Raw genomic sequence first — 14,933 nt, 5'->3', positions numbered from 1 at the left:
TTTTTTTTTCCGCGTGAGTATTGACCTCAACGTGAAACGTGCAAGATACATAATTCAACATGTAACCATAGTATGACTGCGTTATCGAATTGATATTACGTAGTCCAAGCTGAAGCGGTGGCTGAAGACTGCTACAAAACATTGAAACAAACATTTTTGACAACCGACACGGTTATCTGAAAATTGAATCTCCTCGTACAAACGTACCATCACTTTACATACCTTGTCACTAGGGCTGGGTAGATCAATCAAACATGTCAACCCGTACTGCAACCCGAGCTACCACGGGGGCACTGCCGTCGGAAGAACGGTAGCACTGGGAATGGGGATCATGCAATTCCCTAAAATGGTAGAAGCGGAATACGTTGGCTTATATAGTTCAACCACACGTTACTAAAGAGTTCTATTTTCTGTACTATTCATTATCTGAGTCGAAAGACCATACTGACATTAGTGTGGTGAAATTATGTGGGATTGTTTTACTGTGAAATCGACACTTTTCGAGCTACCGTCAGGCGAATTCCAGGCTACATAGTTATATTGTTCAAGGATATTAATTAATATGGTTTCAGCAATCCTGGAAATTTGTCATTTACTACCTGTAAGTACACTCTCCACACTCTCTCGGCTGTAACGTCCAAGGGTTTCAGTCTTTGTTACTTTGAATGATGTAAAGGTAAACACACAAAGACAGGGTAAAAAAAAAGAGAAATTTTTACAGATATTCTATTGTACATTCGCAATAACCGGCGTCTTTCCATCCCACTCCTCGCTACTTAGAGCCGCAACCATGAATTTGGCCACACTTGCCCTGGTGATACTTGGCATAAAGCTAGCCTCCTCCCCAGCTTCGCCGAGATATTCAATTTGCTTAGGTTCCCCATTCTTCAGCATTGCTGGTTTCACAATCACAGATTGAACTCCACTTGCTTTCTTAATAACTTCCTCGGCCTCTTTGTGATCAGCAAACTTCTTCCCTAGCGGAGTGGCACACACGGCACCCTTCATCATGAAGTTGAGGTTGGCATACGACTCCCCAACCCCAAATGCGCACAAATAAATGATCTTGCTTGTACCAAACTGCTCCATTACCTGCACGGTGTTTCGTGTTACATGTGCGATAAATGAGGATCCGTTTTCAAACGTTTCTTTGGCGGGTGTGAGTGTCACAATCACGGCATCTGGTAGGCGGCGCGCAAAGGATTTCTCGATATCGGCTTTGTTGACTGGTGTCCCCTGGACAAGGTCTAGGCCAACTTTGCTTGAAACAGCCGATGGGTTACGGACCAATGCCGTAACAGTATAACCTATTTTCCCCCCCCCATAATTAGCGACATATGTTGCTATTCGCGATGTCTAACAAGCGACATACCTTGTTCGATCAGATTTTCAATAACTAGACTGCCCGTTTGGCCACTGCCCCCCGCAATGAATACATGCATGTTGTTGATGTGAGAGTAGAATTTTGGATCACGGGGGAGTATTACTTGAATATAATTCAACTTTATCAATGTGAAGCACGATCAATTCAATGTTGGCGCAAGATAATAACGTTGTGGCCTAACTGTCTATTTGAATGTCTAGAATCTATGGCTATTTATGTAGAATGATCGCCTTTTTTTTTTTTTTCGTTCGGGCTATTCAACTGCTTGAAATCATCAAAACTACTGATAGCTCCGAATAATGACAAATGTATAATCGTCGAGATGATCTATGCTCGAAAAACGGGTTAGCGGGTTCAACTGCTAAAAGGGGAAAGGCGCATAGATTTGACCTTCTGTATTCGGAGTCATTGGCCGAGTCCGACCCTTACCTCCGACCAAGGCCGATTGTCCGCCCAGTATCTTCGGCCGAACTTTTGAATACCACTACCAATTAGTTATATTGGGGGTACACATACTTCTCATTAAGTCAAATTTAAAATGAAAAAAGTTCGAACTAGAATTGTAACATTCTCCATATTCTCCGTCGAGTTTAAGATTACTCAGATTACCAGTATTGAATGATTATCCAAGGCTTCAAAAGACATCTCGGGTATTAAGTCTATGCTACAAGTATTGACATATTCAAAGATTAGAATTGTGGTATATTCTTGTCTTGTCAGTTGTGATAAAAGCATAATCGCCACACCAGCTCTGTCTACCCCAGATACACATCCACCTCAATCTCCAAATTCTGCTCGGAAAACGGCAACGAATGCACGCCCAACATGGTCCAAGTAGGCGTATGATTCGGACACCACTCCTTAACATGTTGCACCATCAATTCAATAACCTGATCGCAAGTCTGCGGCAGATTAACGTGGTATGTTCGCAACTTTATGATCCTATCCCAGCCCGTTTTTGTTGTTTTCTGCGACGGCAGGATGACTAGCCTTTTCTAGAGCGTAGATAATCACTTCGTTGATGTTGGTGAACGCTTGGGCGACTTCTTCTTTGAGGGTAGGAGGCACTTTCATTGTGTCGGGGCTCATGCTAGCTATTTATTTAATTTCACTTGGTTAGTATATATCAACACCCGGAAAAGTGGGACGTTATTGAAGGCATAATAGAGTCTTTTAACTCAAGTTAAGAGGGGCTTTTTACTTTGCCCAGCTAGTTCCATCCTCTGATCAATGATAACGGCCTCGCTGAAGCCATATTTTTCTTGAAAATTCTGGCCTCGCCCCGGTCGAGAGTAGTATTTCTGCGACGTCATGGCTTATTCCAAACTCAGTCACGAGGGTTAATATCTAGGAGAAACACTAGAATGAATGTATGATCCCAGCAATGACTTCGAATTCTTAATTCAAAGGCACGTCAGTTGAATAGAAGCTAATAGGGAGGTTGTTGAACCAATTGCTTAACGGGAAACCGGAGCAATATTTTCTTTGTTTGGGAACAGAAACTGGTATATTTACCCCTGCCAACTGCGCACTAACACGGAACTATCTCCAACATGTTTCTTTGTCTGTCCGGATAAGCGGCACCCTGGTGCTTACCAACTGTGTCTTAAAGTATTAGCGGGTGATAGTTATGTAGTTCAATGTAGTCTAAGCAAGTAGCGAAGACACCGACCACATGCGAGCTTTTAGTATCGGCAAACTACGAGGGCACACTACTCAACTCTCCTCCGCCTGTTCAGCGCCGGCGAATCATTATTAATTATTGCAGTAGTCAAGCTAACATGGAAAACTTGATTATTGAGTATTAAAGAGGCTAATGCATTGTTCCGCGTCGCGCCACGACTACAATCCGAGGGATACAGAGCGCAGCGCCGCCCACACTTTCTTGATAGACTTCCCTAATGAGCCTATACAGATTTTCTGCCGCTTCCGTCTTACCAAGGCGCATCAGCGAGCCGGCAAATTCGTCCATGGTAAGCATATGTAGGTCGTTGAAGGCCCGCGTCATAGCTGGCCCCTCGCTGTAATGATGCAGCTGTGCATGCTGAAACCCCTCCGCCTCCAACATCTCCGGAAGGCTGAGGAGCCAGTCATGGCGGCCGGAGGAGTAAGACAAAGTACAAATCTCGTCGAGAGCTGGCGCTAACACGGACGGGTCGACCTTTTTGACGTGCATATTCATGCAATCTAGATCATCCCATTGCAGCGTGCCGCCAGGCTTGAGAAGCTGCAGCAAGCGGCGAAGAACGGGTTTGGCATCGAGCCCAGACAGGACCAACACGAGAAGCCGCACATGAACGAAGTCGTATTTTCCAATGAAACTCGGCGGTGGATCCTCAAAAATGTCCCACGATTGTAATGTGACATTTTGCGGCAGCCACGAAGCGTGCGGTGCTTTGGTAAAGTCAACTTCGGCCCCGTCTAGCTGTGCGGTAGGGATTTCACGCGCAACGTCAAGTATCCAGAGACATGTTCCAGCTGCAACATCGACGATAATCGGGTTACTGGCAGGAAGCTTGACGCCTGGATGGATGCTGAATTGGAAAACATTCCGAAATAGCATGTGTTGCAGGTTTAGCCGGCACGCCTCCAGATGGCTCTTGTCGAGGACGTAGCCATGGCCATCGGCCAGCTTGAAACTAACTGGAGTAGAATATTGCGCCATGGATTCTCAGAAATTACCAGTTGACACACGTATAGCTGCAACTAGTTGGTTTATATAGTAGCACTACTATATATAACAGAACCTCACCGCATGAGAGCATGTATTAATGGAGGAGAATACGCCGCAATAGAGACTACATGTAGGACACATGTAGGTAGTACTTGAGTGCTAGCGAGTATTTGTCATCACTCACTGGCAGGGATTTATCCCAGCTGTGTCGAGATCCCTGTCCTGCCCTCCGGGCCAATTGGTGAAGTGTTGCTGATAGGACTAATAGGCTTATGAAGACAACCTCCTGCATTTCAACATCGCATCGCGTTACAGAACCCAGATATCGTGGTGACAATAGTAATTACTACATATTGATGCGCTTAATATACTGTATTTCGACTAGCGGAATTCTATGTCTTGAGATGGACGACTGGATTTAGTCATTAAGATGTTTGTTGGCACGCGCAACGAACTTCGTGTGCGACTGCTGCCCATGCTGGTACTGTTTGATTGTGAGCTTTCCTGCGCCCTGCGACTAGAAGAGGACCAATATTTCGACATCAGTCCAGCAAATCCCTTGCTGATTGCGCATAACAGGTGTGCTTGGAAGGACACAAGCCGCAGTGTCGGCAGACAAGACGCGATCAATACGAGACCAGTCTCGATCATACTCCAATACAAGAGAATAGTTAACGTTGCCCCAAGTATTAGCTTGAACGTTCACTTTTTGGTGATCGAATTTGCAGGCTTACGGTCAACATCGGTATGACATCTGGAGCAGCTTAGCCGCCATTTGAAATCCACTGCACACTAAGGCGGTTAATTGCTGCTGCTAGAGATCTGGTGTTTCGTAAACACCGTATTTTTTTATAAATATATCTTGGGTCAATCGTCTTACACAGCGGCGTGAATCAGAATGGCAATGACACCAAGCTTCTGGGTGATTGGCATGCGCATCTGCTATACCTGCACAACAAAAATCAGCAACAATTCAAACACAGCCAATTGCTGAATAGCGAACTCACCACCGGGATTGGCATTAACCAGACCAGAATGTCGGTGATTGGGTCAGAGTCACGAGCCCATCTAGTCGAGTCTTCGTATTGCAGCTGGCGATCTCCTCAACGGGGCCCATGGGTAATCAAAGTGCCCCAGCGAGACGACTTGCGAGCCCCGAACTGCATACGCTCTGTACTCCAACTTCACCAGTAGTCTGCGTTTCGATGTTGCGGACCAAGTTGGAGACGTCTAATCCTCCAAATACAAAGACCTTTTGACAAGCATCCCAGTTTTGAATTCAGATATTGCCTAGGAAAAAGTGTCGAATCAGGATTATTGCAACGACACTTGAGGTGTTGGAGAGCGAGTTGGCGCTTGTGATACGACAGTGGCCACGCGAGTCGAGAGAACGTGGACTATGGTTCCTTCGATAGAACACGATGCAAATGGGTTTGTCAGATTGTGATTACAAAGACCTCGCAAACAATGCCTGGCCATTGGCTTCCAACATAATAATGTTCAAGTCCGACGCAACATGGCGAAAGCAAGATCCGTCTTCCACCCAGCGGCCAACCATGACGCTTGTTTTGCGACTAGACCCACTGACAATTGACAGCGCTGTTCGTGCTTGCTATTGGCTGGGTCGCAATTCTCGTTTTACCATTGGCTTAACTGGGCCATCGGTGGGGCCAACATGGCATCTATTGCCGTTTTGGGAATTTACTCTCCCTTCTGAGGGATGGGAGATGATTATCTGGTTTGACCTAATTTAGGAGAGAGTTCTCTATAAAAAGCTGGCTCAACTCCCCCGTCCAAATGTCTGTTTATAGCCCAAACTATTGCAAGTGATTGATTACTCGGCCGAAATCGAATCAGCTTGGGATTGGTAAATATGGGTCCAAGGGAGCAGGTCAGATGGTTCACAGAGAAAGACGTACCTGATCTCTCAGGCAAGGTCGTACTCGTAACTGGCGGTTTGTTTCTCCTGTCATGTCATTGGTCTGGAGACACTCGTGCTCACTACCACCTTAGGCAACCGAGGACTGGGAAAAGAAGTCGTGCTGGCAATTGCGAAGAAAAATCCCCAACAGATATTTATGACCGTACGCAACCTTAAACGGTCTCAAGCAGCAGTCGAAGATATCAAATCTCATGCTCCGGGAGCAAAAATCACCCTTCTGCAATGTGACTTGTCATCACTCGCTACGGTTCGAAAGGCAGCAGAAGAATTTCGCAGCCAAGCGTCTCGTTTAGATATTGTGATATGCAGTGCTGGAGTAATGACCGTACCTCCAAGCTTGTCAGAAGATGGGTACGAAATTCAATTCGGAACGAATCACCTTGGCCATGCACTGCTGGTCAAGTCGGTTTTGCCTGTCTTGCTGCATACTGCCAAACAGCCGGGAAGTGACGTGCGCTTTGTTGTATTCACCTCACAGGGTTACATGATGCATCCATCTGGTGGAATTTTATTTGACCAGCTTCGTACGAAACAAGACAACTTGTGGCTAGCTCGATACCAACTTTACGGTCAAAGCAAACTTGCCAACGTCCTTTACGCTGCACAACTCGCGGAAAGATATCCGCAGATAACTTCCGTGTCCGTTCATCCTGGTATTGTTGAAACAGAACTTATGACCGGTCAATCATTACCCGACAGAATGTTTCTCAGAGTTACGACCCTTGGTAAGACGATCACCCCCGAAGAAGGAGCCAAGAACGCGCTCTGGGCCGCGACTACGGACAAAGTCAACATAAAGAATGGGTCGTACTATGAGCCGGTGGGCAATCGGCAAGATGTTCAACGATGGGCGAAGGATCAGGACTTGGGACGGAAGCTATGGGAATGGACGGAGACAGAACTTGAGCCTTATGTGATCCAGGACAAATGGAGTTGACCGTGAATATGGTTTTCAGGTGTACTGTTTACGCTTTCTTCCTTTTTCTTTCTTTCCTTCGATTGCAACTGGTGAATGTTGTCGTGTGGCGAAACGGCCGATATGCTGTGTATTTGGCTTCGAGGAGTTTTGATATATTTAAATTCTCGTACGTTTAGGTAAATGGTATGTTAGTTAAAGGTACATCGCCTGCCATGCTGGGGTCCTTAATGACAAATAGTGATTTGGTGATGGGCTAGAAGATAAATTGTGATCTTTTCAATGTTGTCACTTTTTCCCATTCTGGGTTTGTTTCTTATACCAGCATTGAAGATCCGTTAGGCATACAATGGGGGTAAGAATAGGGCTGGCATATCTAATCAAGAGACATATTCTGTATCAACCCAGTCTGTGTAATCGCTTCCCAATATCGAAGAGATCTCAACTGGCGAAGTAAGCTCTGTCGCAAAACTAGCACGCGTTCCAGAAGCACCATCGCCACTGTTGTCGTACTCGCCAAGATACACGTCTGAGGTTCGTGGATCACTCGATGACCATTCTTCCCAGCCCGCGCTGTTTATCACGTCGGTCATGGACGTGTATTGAAAAACAACGCGAGCATATTCGCTCCATGGGCGACCTATTTTGAAGAAAAAATTAGTTTCTGGGCTTTACCATTTTGTTATTGTGTTTATAGACATAGGAGTACCTAGATAATAGGCGCCAGCAGATACAGAATTGTCATCTGCAGCAGCTATTGTCGATTCATTGATGACATAGAAAGACGCATCAGAGCTAGACGAACGCCCGTTGGCAGTGATAGTCCCCAGACTAGCACTAAGGACACGGATATCGCATTGGTCAAACCAGGCAGTAGCATGCTGGCCGAATATAAAGTCACTGGTGACCAGTTAATTTACCACAGAAGGAGTTTTCAAATGTTGTGAAAATGAACCAACTCACACTGCACCCTCGATGAGGCATTTGGCGTAAACTTGGTTGCCTGTTTCGGCGAGAACGGTATCTGGGACAGTTTTAACCGGACAAAGTCCGGCAGATTATAAGGTAAAACGACTAACCTTGGTAACCTGTAAACTGGCAAGCGTAGTATCCCTGGTTGTTCGCATAGGCACTCAACGCTAGAGCCTGCTCTCCTTCTCCGTAGGTATTGGCGACATTAATGTTGTAGACCTTGGAATTCTCCGCGTAATTTCGCAAGGTTGCTACATAGATTAGCCTGTGAAATTTAATACGAGGTAAAATCATTCTTGATTTGCATACCAGTTTCATCGTCATTGTCGACGCTGGAGAGGCCTATGTCATTCGCGATCGTGACGAGATTCGCTGAGTAGTCGCTCGTGCTGGGAATCCACTTAGAAACAAAAACTTGACTAGTGATTTTCTCGATGCGATGCTTACTCCTCAGTCTGTCCGTAAATGATGAGATTTCCGCCCAAACTAGGAATGTAGACTTGCTCGTTGTACGTGCCCTCTTCGATGAAAATAGTTTGATCCGAGGTAGTTGTCGTGCTGAGTGAGTCAACTGCATCACTTATCTGTGTTGAATCATGAGAAAACCGTCAAGACAATTGTAAACAAGTTGGGATGGATACAGTTTCATAGTCTCCTCCTGATTTTGCAACGATAATGGCGCCCGACGGGGCGGTCAAACGACTTGTCGCTGCGACAGAGAGGAAAAATAAGAACGAGGCATAGATATGCTTCATTATGGTGATTGACTAAGAAAAGGCTATGGTACTGCGTGTCATATTCTTGTAATGTGAAAAACATAGAAGGAATCAACGGCTTTTGTAGTTGCGTTTGAAGCTTACGTATTGTAGAGGCTACAATAGGAATCGTCGTGGTAGATTCATCAAACATAGGATAAATAGTTTAAACACAACAACTATTACTTTTTTCCGCCATTCAGATCGTTTTCAATATACTAGAAACGGCTCCAAGGTACTACTAGTATTGATTGGAGGACTAGTGGGGAAAATCCCGGACACAAACCATACTAATGGGAAAATCTATTTAATTTAATTTTATTAATACTTGGCTACCGGCATCCGATATAGATTCAGCGCATAAGGGCTCGCCCAGTATGTTAAGTGATCGGGTCAATCCCCATAAAGAGGCGTCTCCCCCGCCCACAATTAAGCATAAATGCCCCTTCTGAGTAATAGTGGCCGGGATCAAAACCCAAAGACCATACGAAGACGGAAATAGTGCTTGATATTTCCGCGAATGAGGAGCTCAAGAAGCGTGATTTTACGGGCTGTCTCTCCTGCTTATTGTGGGGAGCCAAGGTGGCTTCTACTTGCCTGTTTGGGTAAAACATGGGCCGCGGCGTGTTCCACTGGGGAAAATCGTTTCACGTTGATCGGTGTTAATGACATGAAACCTTTATTCTTCCACCTAAAAATGGTCGACAAATCTGTTTACTCCTGGTTCATTCTGTAAATCTAGGCAAGAGTATTTATTGTTCCGCCCGATTAGAGTGTTATGTGGGGCCACCAACTAGAGACATCTGGGTACTTGGCGTTATTTCCAAGATGAATTATTCATATCCCATCTTAGATAGCATTATGGCAGTGGTCTCGAGCGGGGGAAAGATACAACATTGGAAACTGGGCACGCTAATCGATGAGCTTTCCTATCACTGGGTTTACAATCTGACGGTTAGCGGGGTCTTATTAGTGACGGAACAGGCATCTACATATATCATTTTGGCAACTGGAAGCACGGTTGTACATATCTGATTGATGCATGGCAATAAATAATGACGGATTATTTTAGGGTGAACCTGGTGAAAGTAAGGAGCGAGGCCTATTATAGTGCCGATAGGGTGCTTATAAGGTCAACCTTAGTCCGGTACCAGCTCTTAAAATCATGACGCCAATCACTAGGTTCTTGATCGCCTTTCAAAGCAAGATTTCCCTCTCGTGAGGCTTTTTGTCTTTAAATTTGTTCGTTTTTTGGTTGTCCATACTGTACCAAGTATTTTTTCTTGGAGGCTTTAAAAAAGAAGAAAAGAAAAAGAAAATTTGCCATTCGCCCAAGTTACAAAATCAATAAAAGGGCCCAAAGCTCCGACATAGTAAGTAACATGTCTCTCGATCGCTACTTGCGGCCTAGTATATCCTGACTTGAAGTTCTAGGAAATTCGTGAGGAGAGAAATACCAACGGTAACAAAATAATGAAATCATTATGGTCGGAATTGTGGAGGTAAGATGCCCCGCAAGAGCAAGCTCCCCACAAACACCAGACCGGAAAAAACTTGGTATACTCAATCACCATAAGATTCCCCACACGCGGAGAAAGACGTATATAAGGGGGAGGGGCTTGTACAACATGAGTGCTCGCACTGTTCCTCTTGACTTTGAATTCCCTTCAGCCTAGATTCTACGATCATTTTCTTAGTAGCACCTTTTGCAAGCAATCGAAGAATCGATCAATTGATATCGCACGAGACGTCGGATGCCGCCACAATCACGATGGTTAGAGCTAAGCCAGTCTTGCACAGTATTCCCCCAATGAAGGATTTAACCACGGAAAACATCACAGAAAATGTGAACTTGCTCAACAGTCAATGCGATGACCCTCGTACTCGTTTTCTCGTTGAACGGCTGGTCGTCCACTTGCACGCATTCGCACGCGAAACCAGATTGTCCAGCAAAGAATGGCAAGCTGGGATTGACTTTTTGGTAGCAGTTGGGCAAATTAGCACAGATCTTCGTGCAGAAATGATTTTGCTATCAGATACGTTGGGGTTGAGCATGCTGGTTGACTCGATCGACCATCCACGGACATCACAGTTCACCGAGGGTACCGTACTCGGGCCATTTCACACACACGATGCCCCCGTCACCGATAATGGCTTCGTTTTGCATAGCGACCCAGACGCGACGAGGCTCTTTGTGCTATGTAGCATTACGGACTCCAAGGGGAGCCCGATTCGTGACGTAAAGTGCGACGTCTGGGAAGGCGATTCAAAGGGCTTCTACGACATTCAGAATCCGAATCGAATGGAGCCAGATGGACGCGCTGTTTTGCGCTCTAATGAAGATGGGATCTTCTTCTTCAATGCTGTTGTTCCAGTGCCATACCCGATTCCGGACGACGGACCCGTTGGTAAGATGCTGAAAGCCCTCAACCGCCATCCCAACCGCCCGGGCCATGTGCATTTCATGTTTGAGAAACTAGGGTACGATAAACTTATCACCGCGTTGTATCCACGTGGGGACCCTTATGAGACGTCCGATCCGGTTTTCGGCGTGAAGGAGTCATTGATTGTGGATCTGGGCGAAGTCGACGCGGTGATATCGCAAAAATATCAAGTTGCAATTGGCACCAAGCTGCTACAGTACAACTTCGTCCTCCCCTCTGAGAAAGAGGCTTTGGATATACGGGCATCTAAAGCGACAGAGGCACTAGACGGTTTGGGTGTGAAGGCGAAGATCATCAACGGGCTGCCAGTCCCCGACCTGGACTGACAAGTATGTGATGTCTCGGTAATTCTAAAAGAATATGTACGGCTGCCAAGATGGAGCCTTCGAATCTGGTAATAACGGCTATCTAGTGTTGAGAATCACGGGTAGAGAGATACATAGCCCCTTTGTAACAGCACTAGGCGTCATGATAATGGAGTGATGGAAGACTTCGGCTGACACAACGTAGCATCTTCAATACTAGTACCAATTGATAAGGTAATAGAGTAGGTTTCACCGTGAAACAGCAAAAAGCCCCTAATCGACAAGACAACCCTACCATGTACCCAACAGATCTATATTGCACTGCCTCAGGCCAGTTTGTCCTCGGATATTATATTCCTTGAACCCGGCAAAGACATAGCGAATCACAAATAGCGAAAGTAAGCACATCAATCCAAGTAGGGAATAACCCCGGCCGTAAGAAGCTTAGTGTACGACTTTTGGTTAGCGCAAAAGATGAATCAACTGTATAAGGCTATCGTCTCTCTGCTCGAGTTCCTATTAATTGTTGATGCCGCCGTCCAGCTCTGTCTGATTCTTCGCAAATTCTCGGTTTAAAACTCAAGTCACTCGTTTAGCTATTATATTTTATTCTGTTTTTACCCTTTTACACACTATTGTCTGCCTACAAATTGGAAAACATGTCTGCAACCGGTAAAACATCGGTATTACCAACATCGAACGCTGCGCAATCACAGTCTAACTTGCATCCGGCTTTCTTCATTGTGTATGTCTTGTAGTGGGTAGACCTAACATTATTTTCCCGTCTCATGATTTTTTAGAACATGGATTACCCTGAGCTCAGGAGTTATCATATTCAATAAGTGGATTCTTCATACTGCTGGCTTTGGTAGGTTTCTCACAACTGGCTAAATCTCGCAATGCACAAACTAATACTTTTACTTTCAACTGCAGCTTTCCGTAAGTTTAATGCTGCTACTAGTGTATATTCAGTACTAACCCTAGATACTAGCCTTGTTTCTTACAACATGGCACCTGGTTTTTGGGACTGTCATGACCCAGCTCATGGCACGATACACTACCATGCTTGACTCTCGTCATAATGTCCCTATGACAAGAGCTGTGTATTTGTTAGATAAGCTCCTATTATTTGATATTTTGTTCCACTGTTGCTAATCAAATCCAGCCGCGCAATTGTCCCTATCGGCGCCTTTTTCAGTCTCAGTCTTATCTGCGGCAACCTTGCTTACTTGCATTTGAGTGTTTCTTTTATCCAGATGTTAAAGGTCTGTTCGACTTTTACAGTTCATATTCAATTTTATATAGCATGCTAAGATACTAGGACTTAGGCAACGAACTCGGTTGCGACTTTGATCGCGACTTGGGTTTTAGGCGTCGCCCCCGTTCGTCTTGATGTATTAGCCAAGGTCTCCATCATAGTTGTCGGTGTGATTATCGCTTCTATCGGTGAGATCCAATTCAGTATTATCGGATTCCTCTGTGTGTTTTTTTCCGTTCGAAGACTAATTCAAAATGACATATTGCTGATTTACCAACTAGACCAATTCGGTGCCACGGTTTTCGAGTCAGTTCGGCTTGTTATGGTTCAACGCCTGCTTAGCTCTGCGGAGTTCAAGATGGACCCGTTGGTTTCGTTATATTACTTTGCTCCTGCCTGCATGGCTATGAACATTGCTGCGGCTCTTGTGGTAGAGATACCCAAGATGACGATGGCAGACGTCTATCAAATTGGCTTCGGCACCCTTCTGGCTAACGCGTCGGTGGCATTTGCACTCAATGTGGCAGTTGTGTTCTTGGTACATGTTGTCATTCTATTCATCTAAGACCTGCTGGCTAATGATTAATGCGCCTATTAGATTGGAAAAACGTCCGCTCTCGTAATGACACTATCTGGTGTTCTCAAGGACATTCTACTTGTTGTTGCATCACTAATCATTTTCCGAGACCCAGTCACGATGACGCAAGTTTTCGGATACGGCATCGCCCTTATGGGTTTGATATACTACAGACTTGGAGCCGAGGGTGTGAGTGACCTTTTAGCAGGATTATTCCAGTCATTTCGACGACGTATGATTCTATCAATTATTTTGCTGGCTGGTATTTTCGTCGTCTTTCTTCGGTATTTGGAGGTGTCATCAACATACGTCGTTGATCATCTACCAGTTAGTCATCGAAATACTTAGAATTAAGTCTACGATCACGTATCTTTCGAGTCCGTACGTGCTACTGCCGCTTGATAATGGGAACTCACCCACGGGTCAAAATGATTGAAGCCATAGTGAAGGTTAATGACTGTGTCTCAGACAAGGATTATTATAATCTTTTTGTTAATTATTACCCTTTGTAAGGATAGTTGATATACCTGTAGAAGCGGTCCTCAATTGAACCCGTGTTAATCAACCTTTCACGTAGTCCATACTACGTAATATTTAGACGTGTTAAAGCCCGGCCATGTATAATAAGAGGCTATATGACCAGTTCATTTGTCTGCTTAAAGTCCTTAATTTGAATATCCGTTCACAAAGCAACACATAGCAAGGTAGCGGCTAGGCCACATATACTAGTAATAAGCACTAGACGTTACGAATAACTATATGCTTGGTTGATGCCATCTCGGATTGAAGTACCGATTAGATACGAGATCTGCACGTCAAGGGACTCGTAGAATCTATCAAGCGGTGCTTCAGCTGGCAGGTATTTAGCCAGGTATCTGGAAAACCATCTGTCCAAATCATCGAAGCAATGGCGGACCCAACAGATCCGCGTATTCTGCAAAAGAGATCGAGAACCGCCAGGACCACGGTAATATGCTGCTGGCCCGACGGGGCCATCATGGCCATCTCACCTCATATAACGGCCGTACCGCATACGAATGCGACGAGGAGTTGGGCTATCACGATGTATCTAATGTGGGTACCCGGTTCGCGGAAGCATAGCAATAAAGCTTTAGCGAATATCATCAAGGGCATGGCAAAGTACATATTTAACCACTTGAAACGTCCGCTTTGCTAGATTGAAACCCTGACAACAGTGGTCCACAAACAAGGACCGACGTGGAAACGTACGAGGCATGCGTGTCACTAATATTACACGTTCTTTGGAGCATAGATGAAAAATACCTCTCAGGCAGTGGATTGGAAAAACATAAACGTCAATATCAACCCGCCGAAGAAAATAGTGCCATTGAGGAGGAGGATGGAAGGTATCAATACCGCCGGGGCAGAAAATTTCTCATACAGGTAATAAAAGGAACGAGGAGCAAGTCACCAAAAACGACCATGCAAATAATTAGAGGAGAATGCCACCGGTGTTCCTAGTATGGCAAGAGACTGAAAGGTAGTAGGGAAAGAGTCATTCCACCGGCCAGCAGGATAATTCCCAGAAGATCTATATCGATTACGTATTTCCAAACAGTTTGTTGATTTCACTTGATGGTCGAGTGCTGTATGAGTCCCCTCTGATGTGCAGTGGCCTGGCTCCAGAAAAGCAGAATGGTGCGACAGCAGTGGTAAATTAGTGCCAAGGACTCGGCAAAGAAAAA

At 45.2% G+C, this 14,933-nt stretch overlaps 6 protein-coding genes across 6 annotated transcripts; 3 read left to right on the top strand and 3 right to left on the bottom strand.

Annotated features, from left to right (window-relative positions):
• Positions 1–726: 726 nt before the first annotated feature.
• On the bottom strand, positions 727–1,442 carry TRUGW13939_01432 (uncharacterized protein; the record flags this gene model as incomplete). Its single annotated transcript, XM_035484632.1, has 2 exons — positions 727–1,307; positions 1,373–1,442. The coding sequence occupies 2 exons, from the start codon at positions 1,440–1,442 to the stop codon at positions 727–729; spliced, it is 651 nt and encodes a 216-aa protein (XP_035340525.1).
• A 1,755-nt stretch (positions 1,443–3,197) lies between these two features.
• TRUGW13939_01431 (uncharacterized protein) lies at positions 3,198–4,049 on the bottom strand (the record flags this gene model as incomplete). Its single annotated transcript, XM_035484631.1, has 1 exon — positions 3,198–4,049. The coding sequence occupies one exon, from the start codon at positions 4,047–4,049 to the stop codon at positions 3,198–3,200; it is 852 nt and encodes a 283-aa protein (XP_035340524.1).
• Positions 4,050–5,931: 1,882 nt separating this feature from the next.
• TRUGW13939_01430 (uncharacterized protein) lies at positions 5,932–6,937 on the top strand (the record flags this gene model as incomplete). The annotated part of the gene is made up of 2 exons (XM_035484630.1): positions 5,932–6,013; positions 6,072–6,937. 2 exons carry the CDS (start codon positions 5,932–5,934, stop codon positions 6,935–6,937), a joined length of 948 nt encoding a protein of 315 aa, XP_035340523.1.
• Positions 6,938–7,296: 359 nt separating this feature from the next.
• On the bottom strand, positions 7,297–8,643 carry TRUGW13939_01429 (uncharacterized protein; the record flags this gene model as incomplete). The annotated part of the gene is made up of 7 exons (XM_035484629.1): positions 7,297–7,556; positions 7,626–7,816; positions 7,880–7,940; positions 7,996–8,139; positions 8,198–8,277; positions 8,336–8,472; positions 8,530–8,643. The coding sequence occupies 7 exons, from the start codon at positions 8,641–8,643 to the stop codon at positions 7,297–7,299; spliced, it is 987 nt and encodes a 328-aa protein (XP_035340522.1).
• A 1,771-nt stretch (positions 8,644–10,414) lies between these two features.
• Positions 10,415–11,413, top strand: TRUGW13939_01428 (uncharacterized protein; the record flags this gene model as incomplete). Its single annotated transcript, XM_035484628.1, has 1 exon — positions 10,415–11,413. One exon carries the CDS (start codon positions 10,415–10,417, stop codon positions 11,411–11,413), a length of 999 nt encoding a protein of 332 aa, XP_035340521.1.
• Positions 11,414–12,051: 638 nt separating this feature from the next.
• Positions 12,052–13,554, top strand: TRUGW13939_01427 (uncharacterized protein; the record flags this gene model as incomplete). The annotated part of the gene is made up of 8 exons (XM_035484627.1): positions 12,052–12,137; positions 12,193–12,260; positions 12,326–12,331; positions 12,384–12,495; positions 12,558–12,657; positions 12,721–12,871; positions 12,932–13,188; positions 13,249–13,554. Coding segments are annotated over 8 exons (1,086 nt in total), but the record flags the coding sequence as incomplete, so codon positions are not given.
• Positions 13,555–14,933: the final 1,379 nt, after the last annotated feature.

The sequence above is a fragment of the Talaromyces rugulosus genome, chromosome I (genome assembly GCF_013368755.1).
Source record: "Talaromyces rugulosus chromosome I, complete sequence".
NCBI classification, from domain to species: Eukaryota; Fungi; Ascomycota; class Eurotiomycetes; order Eurotiales; family Trichocomaceae; genus Talaromyces; species Talaromyces rugulosus.
This window is presented reverse-complemented; position numbering and strand designations above follow the sequence as displayed.